The sequence below is a fragment of the Thermothelomyces heterothallicus genome (genome assembly GCF_042370625.1).
Source record: "Thermothelomyces heterothallicus CBS 202.75 unplaced genomic scaffold P884_scaffold_48, whole genome shotgun sequence".
Classification (NCBI taxonomy): domain Eukaryota; kingdom Fungi; phylum Ascomycota; class Sordariomycetes; order Sordariales; family Chaetomiaceae; genus Thermothelomyces; species Thermothelomyces heterothallicus.
Genome location: NW_027192609.1, coordinates 2,099 through 16,926, shown reverse-complemented (window position 1 = coordinate 16,926; position 14,828 = coordinate 2,099). Strand labels below are relative to the sequence as shown.

The 14,828-nt window shown below is 39.0% G+C and overlaps 1 protein-coding gene across 1 annotated transcript; it reads right to left on the bottom strand.

Moving 5' to 3' along the window:
* Positions 1-193: 193 nt before the first annotated feature.
* Positions 194-700, bottom strand: P884DRAFT_213173 (uncharacterized protein; the record flags this gene model as incomplete). The annotated part of the gene is made up of 1 exon (XM_069439195.1): positions 194-700. A coding segment is annotated over one exon (507 nt), but the record flags the coding sequence as incomplete, so codon positions are not given.
* Between the last annotated feature and the right edge of the window lie 14,128 nt (positions 701-14,828).

The window sequence follows — 14,828 nt, the reverse complement described above, 5'->3', positions numbered from 1 at the left end:
GACAACTGTGTATAGATATCAAACTAAAACTCATTCTTTCTCAGAGTGTGCGAGACCTTGGTGACCCGTAGCTCGACTTCTCTTCGATCATCTCCTCCTTATCATCTTACCAACGCTCAGGCGCCGGCGTTCTGGTCGGGCTCCGCTTTAATGTGATTCTGTGATGTGTCCTGCGGTTCACCACTATTGCCTCTCAAGCGAATCTTTCATTTCCAGACCCGTAGCTAACCCCGCGCTCGTCCTGGGTGAGATCTAAAGGGACTAGGGCGGCTGCCATTGGAACAATCTCTCCTTGCTGACGGCGAGCATCCAACTGAGCAACCTCGTTGTCGTGCCAGTTGAGGGGGAGCGTTGCGTTAGCCGGCCGGGGTGATGGAGTCTTGCGGAGCAACTCGGCCGGGGGCGTCGTATGCTTTTTGAAATACTCCAAGCCGTCGAGGAAATCGCTGCTACCGGAAAATATCCATAACCGTGCCGCACTACCAACGCAGGTCATGGTCCAGAGCGGCTCAAGCCCAGTTTCAACGTAATATACGCACGCAGCAGTGAATGCCTGGTATTCCACCTCTTCGATATAGGTACGCGAGGTGCTCGCTCGCTTTGCCTCTAGAAAAAGGAGTGTCCCAATGGTTGTCGCCGTACTATCCATTTTCTCGACAACTAGATCGACACGCCTTAAGTCGGGACCCCTGTTTTTAGGCCACCGCCCATTTAGGCCACATACACATGCCAAACCGCTTCTTTAACCTAACCACTTTAATTAACTATAACTTCTTCAATTTATAACTCTACCACTTCAAACTTCGTCAGTATATTAAACAGTCAAAATAGAATATACCTAGTAGGATTTATAGGATATACCTACTAAATACTAGAATAGTAATAGTTTAATTCGATCTATCGCTAAAGAGTTTAGTCTTCTACAAGCTACTATTTAGAACCGACTATATAGCTACTAAAACTATTTAACTAGTGCTAAATCGCTCTAGATATTTAGTTATATATAAGAAGAATAGCTTACCTAATAGTTATTAATCTAAGTTACCCTAGGTATCTTACCAACCTATATATAAATTAGGGAGTTTACTAGCTAAATACTCTAGGTATAAGGAGCTAGCTATATAATAGTTAGAAAAGGCTAGATAACCTAGTTCCTTTATAGAAATCCTATCTTTTAAACCTAATAAGCTTATAAGATGGATTTAGTTTATATTAAAAGTACTATTAACTTAGTTATATATAGTTAGTAGCTATAGTTAAATATCCTAGTTATTAAGGATATTTTACTAGCTAACCGTTAGAATATAGATAAATATAATATTATAGAAGGCTAGGGAACTAATAGGCTAGTAATTAAAAGTATTTAACTATATATAATATAGGAAAACGCTCCTAGTTTATAGGTATAGACTTCCTTCCTTAAGTATATCTCTATAATAAGGATATCCCTTCCTCTAGTTATTATCTTTAGGGGCAAGAGTCTTTAATAATAGTAGTTTCCTATTAATAAGATAGATTTAAAGGACTAGAAGTTTATAATAATAGAGATAGGCTAGGTTAACTAAACTATTATAGTTAAATAGCTATAAAAAGTCTTTATTTCTTATACCTAGTTAGAAGATAGTTCTTAGTAATAGCTTATAATTCTAGATAGCTATAATAGTTATTTAACTAATAATTTAATATAGTTATATTATAAGAATAATATCTAGTTACTCTTTTTACTACTATATATCTCTTATATCCTCTAACCATTAGATTTATTAGTCTTCTCCCCCTTAAAATATACCTATTAGAAGCTCCTTAATAATATAACTTCCTAGGCTAAGTCATTAGTAATAGGTAAGTAATTAATGATCAAATATATTATAAGGGTTTAAAAGGAAGCTATCATATCTAAGAATATCAAAGTAGGATAGAGGGTATCTAAGTTATAACTAGTTAATATAGCTAAACCCCTAATAAGTAGACTTCTATTAGAAAATTCTAATAATATAGCTAATACTAATAAGTAGCTAGCTTTTATATAGACTCTAGAACCTATTTAATACTCCTAGCTATTAAAAGGAGCTACTAACCTAATTTTTAATATACTATAAAGGAAGTTAGACTTATATAGTTAGCTAACTAACCTAGCTATTAAGACTTAGTACCTCTCTATATATAAACTCTTATTTAGGAAGGTTAAAAAAGCGTTTAACTAGAAGGACTTTTAACTAGCCTAGTTACAATAGGAAAACAAAGCTCTAGGTATCTTTTCTATTACTATATGCTATAGTAGGCATATATATACTACTTTTTCCATATAAGCCAAATAGGAGCAGGTAGTCGTTTTTCCATTCTAAGGGCCATGGCCTATAAAAGACCTACCCTACGCCCTATAGGCCCTATACCACGCCCTACCTATTCCTAGCATATGCCCTATACCCCCCTGCCGTGCCCTACCGGACCTACCCTATGCCCTACCTACTTGAAATGTACCGGCTAGTATAGGTAACCCCTTACGAGCTAGCTAATCGCCTAGTTCCTAGGTAACCCCCTAGGATCTATATTAAATATACTAGTTAGTATAGGTAACCCCTTGTAAGCTAGTTAACTACCTAATACCTAGGTAACCTCCTAAGATCTATATTAAATATACTAGCCTATACTTATACCCCTTGGCTAGTACTTATACCTCTTAGCTAGTATTTATACCCTTTAGTTAGTTTAATAAACCTCCTAGTAAGTCTTTAGTAGTTTTTCTTAATAGGTAATCTAAAGGGAGTCCTTTATATCCTTTATAATAACCTTCTCTATATACTTAGCTAGTACTTATACCCCTTAGCTAGTACTTATACCCCTTAGCTAGTACTTATACCCCTTGGCTAGTGCTTAGGTTAGTATAATATTAAATATAGAAGTGTTTATATATTTATAGGGTAATAAATAACATAAATATAAAAAACTAAGTTAAAAACTCTATATTAGGTAATATAGATCTTTATATTCTTATACCTATTATATACTACTCTTAATAATATCTTATTTATCTAAAGTAAAGTTAAAATTAAACTATAAGCGAAGGTCTCTAGTTAGAGTTTAAGGTAGCTAACCTACTATACTATCCTAGTAATAATAAACATTACATTAGTTATAACCTTACTATCTAATAGGAATATAGGGTAGTTATACTATCCCTAGATAAGATTACTAACTTAGCTAAATATATCTACTTGTCTACTATCCTCTACTAATACTCCCCCTCCTAGTAAGACTAGCGCTCTCATTTCCTTAGCTACCTCTACCTAAATTGCTCTATACCGTACTAGAAGCTAGCTAGCAATTTCCTTTGTAAACATCTTAGGGCTAAGACATTCTTTGCCCCTTTTCGTCTACTCCTTAGTTTCCTAATCCTATAGGAATAGATAAGTCTAATAGATCTCTATTAATAGCTTAATACTCTTAAGGCTATTAAGAACTACCTTAAATGCTATATATACCCTATCCTTATACTAGTATAACTTTATATAGTATATTTTATATACGCCCTAATCTAAGTAATATATAATATAGAGCCTAGTTATAAAAAGCCTCCTAGTAAGCGACTTAAGTAATCTTAGTAGTTATATATCTTTAGTACCTTATATATTAGCACTAGCTAGGTATACTTGCTATTAAGAGTTAATACTTAGTTACTAAGTAGTACTTGGTATCTTGGTAGTTATATAGGGTAATGATATCTATAGACTTAGGAGCTATTATAGGGGGTACTAGGCGCTAGTACTCCTAAACTAATACTACCCTAGTATAACATTTAGCGGTAGTATATATTAAGGGGGCTATTATAAGCTTATAGTTCTAAATTGCTATTATATTATAGAACCCTATTATAGTTACTACTACTTAGGTATAATAAACTCCTAGGCTATTATATCCTAGTTAAATATATCTAATAGCGGTCTATTTATAACTACTTTAGGGGATAGGTTACTTTTACTCTATTATTCCCCTATTAATACGGAATATATACTAAGATATATTATCTTAGGTATAATAGTCATCTTACCCTAGCGCTTACCTATAGTAATATATAGGTTATACCTAGTATCTCTAAGGTTACAAAAGATACTATATCTATCTAGGAAGCTAGACACTATAAACCGATAGTATCTACTTATTATATACTCCTTTAAGAAACCTTTAGCCTTAGATAATAGTATTATTAGGATCCTTATTACTAGTTCTCTATTATGCCTTATATATCCTATTATCTATAGTATCTCGATCCTAGAGAATGCTAATAGGTAGATAACTAATACTATATCCTTAAAGTCTATACTAACGCCAAGTGCTAAAGTTACAAGGATCGTGCTACCCTTGATCCTCTATAGGGCTAGTAACCTGTTTTACTCTATATAGGAAAGATCTACTAAGTAAAATACAAGATTCAAGTCTCTCGCAAGGCGCTTGCCTTCTACCTTGTCTATAGTATAAATGATGCCCTTCTAGTCCTCTACTAGGCTACTAATAATCTAGGCTACTAGCTATAAGCTAGGGTTAGCGTCGATATACTTAAAACGTATATTCCTACTTATATACTTACTCTAGATTACTAATATATTAGATAGTAGCTTTAGCTTGTTCTTAAACTCTATCTCTATTAATAGAGGTAGAGTGCCTATTATAAAGACCTAATAGGGCGATATACGGTTTATAATAGCCGTATAATTGCTTATCTACAGTTAGAACTTGTCGTTAATTAGGATTTTATATACCTTGTCAAGTATAACCTAGTTAATATTCTACTATATATAGTACTAGTTAAGGAATCCCTACTATCCTAGGTATATTATAGCCTCTAGTATTATAAGAACTACCGATAGTATGCTATCGTTATTATCCTCTATATTTAAGCTAAATATTATAGCCTTGATACCGTCATTCTATAGCTAGGCTAGTATATTATTTAGTAGCGACTAGGTAGTCCAAATAACCATTATAATACTTAATAGTATTATATATATAGGTAGTATAAAGACAACTAACTTACTAGCTCTAATACTAGCTATATAGATAAACTTATCTACCCTAGTAGCTATCGTCTTAAAGACCTTATACTAGTAGTCACGGAGCTATATATTATTATTCTAGTATATACACTAGAACTCTATATTATTTAAGAGGTATTCGAGTCCCTCTAACTACCACTACTATTATTTATCTTATAGTAGCCTCCCTTCCTTAATGTCGCTATTATCTATATAGTACTTCCTAGCCCTCTTATATAGCCGCTAAAGCTAATATTAGCGTACTCCTAGGCTAAAGAACTTATCAAACTTAGTACCCCCCTCTATCTTATACGTATAGTATATATCTACCACTTAGGAACTATAGCCTACTATAAGGTCTATCGTATCGTCGTCCTTATAGTCATTATACTCTAGTGCTATCGTCAGCTCCTCTATAAGCTCGCCACCTAGGTATTTATAGCTGAAGGCGATAATAACGTAACGCTATACTATGACTATTATAGCATTAGGGAGGCCCCTAAGTACGCTATCTTGATAGCTGTTATTATCTCCTAGGGGGTCACTATATCTATATCTCTAGGTTTAGTTACTACTCTTACGAATAGGAACTCTATCTTGCCCTTGCCGCCTACGTACTTAAGTTTTAGCGCCTCGAGGAATAGTACTACTACGGCTAGGTACATTACTATAACTAGTGACAATTGTCACGGTAATACGTGCTATACCTTCCTCTCCCCCTTCTTCTAAAACCTCTTATCTCCGATTATCTATATTATTACCAGGCCCTTCTAGAGGAACACGTTATAGAGTCTATCGCTAGCCGAGTTAGTATACCTTAGTATTAGTATCTCTATCTTATAGAGGGGAAGACTTCCTATTAGATAGACCACTATTAGTAGTATAGGGAGGAACTCTACTACTTCCTTCCTATATATCTCTACCTAAGCCTTATTAATAACGCCCTGGTAGAGCTATCATATCTTAAGCTCCTTACTATTATATATTACTAGTAGGACTAGGTAATTAGCTACCATAGTAACCTATTCTTTATTATCCTTATATCTTAGGAAGCTATACCCTTAGTTACTATTCGTTCTATTGTTATTAATATATTAGAGGGGCGGGATAGATGGTTTCCCTCTAAGGATGAGCTTTTCAAGGGCGTACTCTACCGCTTTAAGGTAGTATAACATTGCCTTATTACCGTTCTTAAGGTTAATAACGTAACCCTCGTAGTAATAGTCTTAGCTATCCTAGAATAGGTATACCTCTAAAGGTATATAACGTACTAGCTAAGATAGCTTAGATTATATCTTGAATATTAGGTATAGTAGGGTCTATAGACCGTCTTTCCCTAGGAATACTACTATGTCTGTATTTTTCTAGAGGTACTATACTAGTATGTCTAGTTTACCTATAGATATTTATTAGCTAGTCCTATCTATAGCAAGCTACCTATGCTACCTGGTATAACCTAAAATAGAAATGAATATATAACTAGAACTATTGCCTATAGCTAGATATATATATTAGCTAGTATAGCTATAAGCTAGACAGATATATAAAGTATATAATTACCTATAGCTAGATATATATACTACCTAGTATAACTATATAGTAGCTAATAATATAATCTAGTAGATATAGGTATAATACTAATAGTAAGCTATATATATTATCTAATATAGTAGCCTAGCCCTACTATTTGCTATAGCTACCTATATTACCTAGTACGCTATATACATTCTAGCTACTATAAACCTACTACTAGCCGGTACTAGCCTCCTCTTTTAGCTTCCTCTAGTTTTATACCAAGTAGTATATTCCTATCCTAACCCCCCCTATTATACCTATCATTAGAATTTACTTACCTAGTTTACCTACCTCCTCTATACCCCTAATCAGCATTATATAAAGTATAATTTTAATAATATATACTATATATACTTCTAAGTTAAACTTATAGGCCTCTTTCTAAGAGCCATCCTTATATAATGTAAAAATGATGTATTATTATAGGCCTAGGCTCTACCTAGGCTAATCGATAACAGGCTATACCCGGTTTCGGACCAGACCTACACACGTTTATAGGGCATTTATAAGGCATACACTTAGGACCCAGTTAGGCCCTAACCTAACACCTAACCAGGCCCTAACCAGAACATATATACACCCCCTATATAAGGAGCAGGACCCCTTTTTAGACCCTATATTTACTTTCTCCTCTTAAGCAAACCTAGATCTTTGCGAATACCCTATCAAAACACATGGAACTACTATCGCTAGAAAGCTCTCAAAAAACGCTATCCAATGGTACCACTTTCAACCGCGCGCGAGCCGTTACAGGTGTACAACAGGCATCAAAGGCATAGGAACCAGACCTAACCGTAATCCGACCGTACCTCGCACGACCGTTAAAATTTTCACTATATAGACTACCTAGCGCCCCTAAACGTAACGTCGATTTAAAGCCTACCGCCAAGCCACTAAGTGGGGAGGCCTATAGCTTCGAGCTAATCAAAGGGAGGCCTACTATAGGCCTGCCCTACCCCGAATATCAAGGAGCTAAGGGGTCTTATTATATAACTAGTCAACCTTATACTAAGCCCTAAACGAGGTAAGGTATAGGACCTCGCCGATAGGCTCTTATAGGGCCTTATAACTACTATTATAGGCCTAGTTCTAAACCTATAGGAACTTATAGCCAAGGAAATCAAAAAGGGGCTTAAAGAAGCCCTTAAGGCTACCCCTTGCCCTACCTAGGCATAGGTAGCTATAGGGCCGTAACAGGGGGCAATAGGCCCCTAAGGAGGCCTACTATCAGCTAAGGCAGTGCCGCTATAGGCCTTATAGGAGGTCATAATACGGAACGTAAGCTTATAGGAGGACCTTAAAGCCTAAACCCTGGCCGAGATAGTCTAAGTAGTTAACGAAGCCTCTAGCTACTAGGGAGCCGTCACGGCTAGGAAGCTCCTAAGTAGGGACATAGTAGTGGTCTTTAAGGATAAGGCTACTAAGGATTAGTATTTAGCTAACAAGCGATAGGTGGTTATAGCCTTTAGAGAGGAGGCTAGGGAGGTCGGTAGGGCCTATATAGTCCTAGCCAAAGGAGTCTAGAAGGAGGAGCTATAGGGGGTTAGTAAATAAGACTTTAAGGGGGCCGTAGGCCTATACTCGATCGAAACGGTCAAGTTCCGGCTACTAAAGAGCCTGTAAAGGAAGTAGGCCATAGTACTCCTAGGCTTATAGGACCTTAAAGAGGCCCGGAAGGCCTATAATAAGGGTATAGTCTAGGATACCTAGGTACTAGACTATAAACCCTACTAGGATGGTCTAGAGCTAAGGTAATACTATAGGTATTAGAGCTTTAGCTATACCTAGTAGTACTACTAGTGGCCGGCCTATTATAGCTATTGTAGTGTAAAGGCCTATAGGGAGAGAGGGAAGACTAGGGAGGCCTAGTGCCCTACCTACTCTAGCTAACTCCCTTATAGGTATATAGCCTATAGGGGCCCCTATACCGCCTAGTATAAGGGCTGCCTAAAGAAAGTCGAAGCCTAGGAGAGGGCTAGGGAGACCTATTAGTATAAACCCTAGACCTTCTAATTAATAGAATAACTATACTAGAAGGTAGCCTTCGAGTCTAGTAGCTAGCCAGAAGGCAATAACCACTATTAAACTAGGGCTAAACGCCTCTATAGGAGGCCTACCCTAGCCTAATAGGCGGCTAGGAGTACCTTATTTAATGCCTAATAGACCTATATCTCCTTTTTATAGCCTAGAGCACCCTCCCTCTTATAACTAGCTAAGGAGATAATGGCTATAGAGCCTACTACTACTATACCTTCGTCCTCTGCTCTAGCTACCTCGAATATAAATTAAGATCCTTTAATAGAATACCTAAGGTAATAAATAGGCCCTTAAGGTCCTATTAGAGGAGGCTAAATACGACCTACTAGCTATCTAGGAACTATAGATTAACTAGTTTATAGGGTTAATATACTACCCCTAGGCTTCGAAATACTACCTAGTCTATAAGCCTAAGGGTAAAGTGGCTATTCTAGTAGCTAAACGGTTCCTAGTTAGCTAGTAGGACTATTTAATAGAGGAAAACTAGTATAGGGTAACCTTTCTAACCCTAGGAGAGAGGGGGTTCAAGCTTTAGTTAGTCTATAATAATAAGGGGGAGCAGGCCCTCTTATAGGACCTACTAGCCCTACCTCGGCCAACCTACCCCCTAGTCCTTATAGGTGACTTTAACCTCTATTACCTAGTCTAGGACCTGTTTGACAGGCTTAGCCCGGGGGCTAGGGACCTCCTTAGCCTTATAGACTAATAGGACCTTGACCTACGAACGCTATATAGCTAGGTTACTAGGGCCCCCTAAGGGGACTAACGTAGCTAGCCTTTTACGATAGACCTACTCTAGGCCTCGGCCAGGCTAGAGGTAACCTATAGGGATATCGTAGAACATGGGAAATCCGACCACTACCTATAGGCCCTAAACGTCTCCCTCTAGGGGACTAATAGGCCTATACCGGCTAGTAAAGGGTAGGACTAAAAGAGCCTAGACAAGGAGGTCGTACGGGCCGAGGCAGCCTACCTCCTACTCCGGCTTGGTAGGTAGGTATCGGCCCTAGCTAGGCCTGTCCTTTAGGACCCGGAGGAGCTTCTACAGGCCTTCGATAGGCTTATAGAGGCCCTTAAGGAGATAGCTATAGTCTTGGCTCTAGCAAAGAAGGCTAGTATAGGTAGTAAACGAGCTTGGTAGTAGACGAAGGAGGTTTGGGAGGCCCGGAAGAGGGCTAAGGAGGTAGATAGAGCCTATAAGGGTACCTTAAACCCCTATATATAGGAGGTACTTCGGCAGGCCCTATAGGACTAGGCTAAGACCATTATGGCCGCAAAGACTAAGAGTTAGAGAGCTATATTATAGGAGGTAACTAACCGGCCGGACCTACTATAGAGGCTAGAGTGGTAGGCAAGGCTATAAAGCTACCTACCGGTCAACCCTCTAAAGCTCCTAGCCTTCGAAGGAGGGCTTATAACCTACCAATAGAAGGCTAAGGCTCTAGCCGACAAGTTCTTTCTAAACCTGGAAGTAGACCTATTAGATATTAATAACCTAGATCTAAATGACTACTAGGAGCCGAAGTTCGAAATAAGCTAAGAGGTTATAATAGGTAATATTAAGGCAATACTAGCTAGAGTAGCCCTATAGAAGGCCCTAGGGGAGGACCTCCTCCCTATAGGCCTATTAAAGGCCTATAGGTAGCCGCTCTACTAGATACTAGCCATACTAGCCTTAGAGAGCTTATAGCTTGGCTATTTCCCGGCCTAGTTTAAAAGGGCTAAGAAAATAGTCCTCTATAAGCCTAGCAAACCCCTATAGGCCTACTTTACCCTAGGTAGCTATAGGCCTATAATACTCCTACTAATAGTAGGTAAGGTACTAGAGGCTATAGTCGCCTAGAAGGTAACGGCCGTCGTAGAGGCCTATAGGCTTCTCCCGGCCGAGTAGATAGGCAACCGGGAACATAGGTCTACCGAACTAGCTATTTGGCTTATTACGGCCTAGGTTTAGGAGGCTTAGAGGTATAAGGTAGCTGCCTCCCTCCTATAGCTTAATATCTTAGGGGTTTTTAACACTATTAACTACACCCGGCTATTAACTACTTTATAGAGCTAGGGTTTCCTAAAGTGGTTAGTAGTCTAGGTTAAGGAGTAGCTATAGGATAAGGTAGCTATCCTTTACTTTAATAGCTAGGAAATAGAGGATATAGTAGTAAGGGCTAGGGTCCTCTAGGGGTCACCCCTCTCCCCTATACTATTTATCCTCTATATAGCCTCCCTCTACTAGGCTATTTATCAGGCTAGCCCTATAGTTAGTTTGGTAGGCTTTACCGATAATACTAACCTTCTAGCCTTTAGGAGGGCCGAGGAGGCCTATAATAATTAGCTATAGAGGGCTTAGAAGGCCTACCTATAGTAGGTAAGGACCTAGGGTATAGCCTTTGCCCCGGAAAAGTACGAACTTATCTACTTTAATAGGGGCCGGAAATAGTGGTCATGACCGCTAGAGCTCCTACAGCCCGGAGGGGGTATTATTACTATAGCCCCTTTGAAGTTAGCTAGATTCCTAGGGGTCTAGCTAGATTAGAGGCTATAATAAGGCCCCTACTACGTAAAGGTGGCTAAGAAGCTAGAAACCTAGGAGTTTACCCTAACTAGGCTTGCTATAAAGACCTAAGGCCCTAGCCTACTATAAGCCTACGAGGTCTATACCAAGTATATCCGTAGTGCCCTAACTTATAAGGCCTCGAACTTCTATAAGCCTACCAAGCTAGGGGATAAGCCGGAAGGCCCTACTAGGGAACTATCGAAGGCCTAGTATAGGGCCCTTCGGGTAATTACCAGGGCCTATAAGGCTACCCCTATCTAGTGCCTCGAAACAGAAGCCTAGGTACTACCCCTTGACCTCTATCTTAATAAGAGGCTAGCCGACTTCGAAGCTAAACTCGACTAGCTACTCCTACAGACCAGGGCAGGCCTAGGGGTCTCCCGGGTCCCTACAAGAGCTCTTATCTAATAGGCCTATAACAGGCTAAGCCAGAGGTTCTAGGAGAGAAAGGCTAGGGCAAGGGGCTAAGAGCTAAAGCCTATAGCCCTAGAGGTAGCGAGGTCGACAGTCTAGTAATAGGTTTAGGAGGGCTATAGAGGGGGTTAACCCCCCCTATAGACCCTATAGAAAAGGCTACAGGCTACGGAACTAGCTATAGTGGCTAGCTAGAGTAACCACTAGAGGGCTAACCAAGCCGGTAGGAGGATATAGCGTATATTAGACAAGGACCCCCTGTGCCTAGTTTTTATAGGGGAAGGCCTATAAAGGCACCAGGGCCTAACGAAGGCCTAGAGCTCCCTACTAGTATAGGCCTATATAGGGGCTATTAGCCTCCGCGACTTCCTTTTTAGGGTTTAAGTCCCGGGGGTTAGTACCCCCTACTATACCTATAGCTAAGGGAGGGAGACTGTGGAGCACCTGGTTATCTAGTGCCCGAACCTACTAAGAAGCCGAACGTAGGAATCCTGGGAAATACGGTCGCAAAGGGACCTAGACCTCGTTTTACAGGGTATAGGGACCTATAACCATTGTTTGGCAAGGAGGGTTCTATAGTGGCTAATAGACCTAGGGAGGCTCCCGGAATACCGCCTTGTAAGGAGGCTAGACCGGGAGGGAAGGCCTCTTTAGGGCTATACTAGCTACTTCTCCTTTTCTTTGTAGTGTATTAGTATTCTAGATTAGGCATTAAAGGAGGGATAGAGGTTTTTATCTGGCCTATTAGGTATAGTTTCCTTTATATATAACTAGAGAGGCTCTAGTATACTTATTAGTATAATGGTATAGGACTAATAATAATAATAATAATATACCTAGCTGACCTACCCTATACCGTACCTATCCTACCTACCTTATACCTAGCTAATGTACCCTATACTATATCCTCCTAACTAACCTACCCTATACCTTACCTATCTTACCTACCCTATACCTTACCTATCTTACCTACCTTATACCCTATCCTCTTAACTAACCTACCCTATACCCTACTACCCTATACCCTATCCTCCTAACTAACCTACCTTATACCCTACCTATCCTACCTACCCTATACCTAGCCAAGTTACCCTATACCCTATTATCCTAACTAACCTACCTTATACTAACCTACCTTATACCTTACCTATTATTATTATTATTATTATTATTATTATTATTATTATTATTATTATTATTATTATTATTATTATTAGTATAAGGTATAGAGGTATAAGGTCGGTAAGGTAGGGAGGTATAGGGTAAGTATAGGGTAGGTAGTTAAGGAGAGGTTAGGGAGGGGTTACCTAGAGGTTTAGTTAGGGGGAGGTTAAGGATAGGTTACCTAGAGGTTTACTTATAGAGTTATAGGGTAGGTAGTTAAGGGGAGGTTAGGGAGGGGTTACCTAGAGGTTTAGGTAGGGGAGGTTATAGAGGGGTTACCTAGAGGTTATAGAGGGGTTACCTAGAGGTTTAGATATAAAGGTTAAGGGTAGGTAGTTAAGGGAAGGTTAAGGAGGGGTTACCTCGAGGTTTAGGTAGGGGGAGGTTAAGGAGGGGTTACTTAGAGGTTTAGTTATAGAGGTATAGGGTAGGTGGTTAGGGGGAGGTTATAGAGGGGTTACCTAGAGGTTAAGTTAGGGGGAGGTTAAGGAGGGGTTACTCCCTAACTATATATAGGCTTAGGGTTAGGCTAATCTTATATAAAAGGCTATATACAAATTTATATTCTAATAGACTAGGCCTTGGCCTATCTTAAACCGCTTTCCGTTTCTTTATATCTATTTTCGTTAATTAGTTATATATTTTTAAAATATATTTAATGTTTTTTTTCCAAAGTCAATCTCTTGTCATCTTGCCCTACTAACCTACCCTATACCCAATCATAACACTTTCAACAATAGAAACCACATTTGGCTAGTACCTGCCCTACCTACCCTATACCTAATCATAACACTTTTAACAACAGAAACCGTATTTGGCTAGTACCTACCCTACCTACCCTACACCTAATTATAACACTTTTAACAACAGAAACCGCATTTGGCTAGCACCTGCCCTACCTACCCTACACCTAATCATAACACCTGCTCTGAACAATAGAAACCGCATTTGGCTAGCACCTGCCCTACCTCCCCTACACCTAATCATAACACCTGCTCTAAACAACAGAAACCGTATTTGGCTAGTACGTTAATACCTAATAACACCTAACTACACTAGTTCTTCTATCGAATAACTTAATAAATCAAGCAATTCTACTTAGCCATTTTAAATTGCTCTTTGAACTCTATTATACATCTATAGTTAACTTCTATCTCTATAATCTTCTATACCATGGTTCTAATAGAAGTATCTCGAAACAACCAAATATTATAATAAATCAGCATCAAGATAGGTCGCCCCCCTAAATATATAACTACAGAGGAACGTCAAGCGGCCTGTCGTACGTAGTTCGAGGCTGCTAATTAGCGTTATCATCAAAGACCTCCCCTAGCCCCTACCGATAGGCTTCAAATCGTCTACTACCAACCTGTCCTACCCTAAACACAGGTTAACTAGACCAACCTAGCTATCAGGCTCGCCATTAACGAGATCTAGCTTCCGATACTATAGAGACCTAACCTTATACCAACCCCTCCCTAACCACTATTTATACCCTTTAGCTTCTATAATATAACCTTAGGATAATAAGAAGATAAAGGCAAAGAAATTTAGGCCTTTATAACATCCTCTATAAGTTAATTAATCTATCTAACAATATAAACTTAACCCTAACTAACTTAAATATATTAGGCACTAATCTACCTATAATTCCTCGTATAGTTTAGGGCCTAGGCCTAATAACCTTAACCTTCCTAACCTTAACCTTCCTAACTATAACCCGGACCCTAACTCGAGGACCTCCTTAGAGGTAGAGATCTTAGCGACCTCTATCTTGACGATCTCTTCCCTAACGAACCAGACCCTACCTCTCTTATAACCTAACTCGACAAACGCCAGACTAGAGACAATAAACTTATATACCTTATCAAGTAACAACTTCAGATTATAAATACCTCTCTATAACTACTAGTATCCTAAACTCTACTAATACCAGGACCAAGCAAACGCCCGTTAATAATACTCCAGAAAGTAGCAAAGGGTACTCGGGATATCCGGACCATATTTTCATCACCACCACCCCCCAGAACTCAGGCGTCGTAAGAGCCTATAAACGC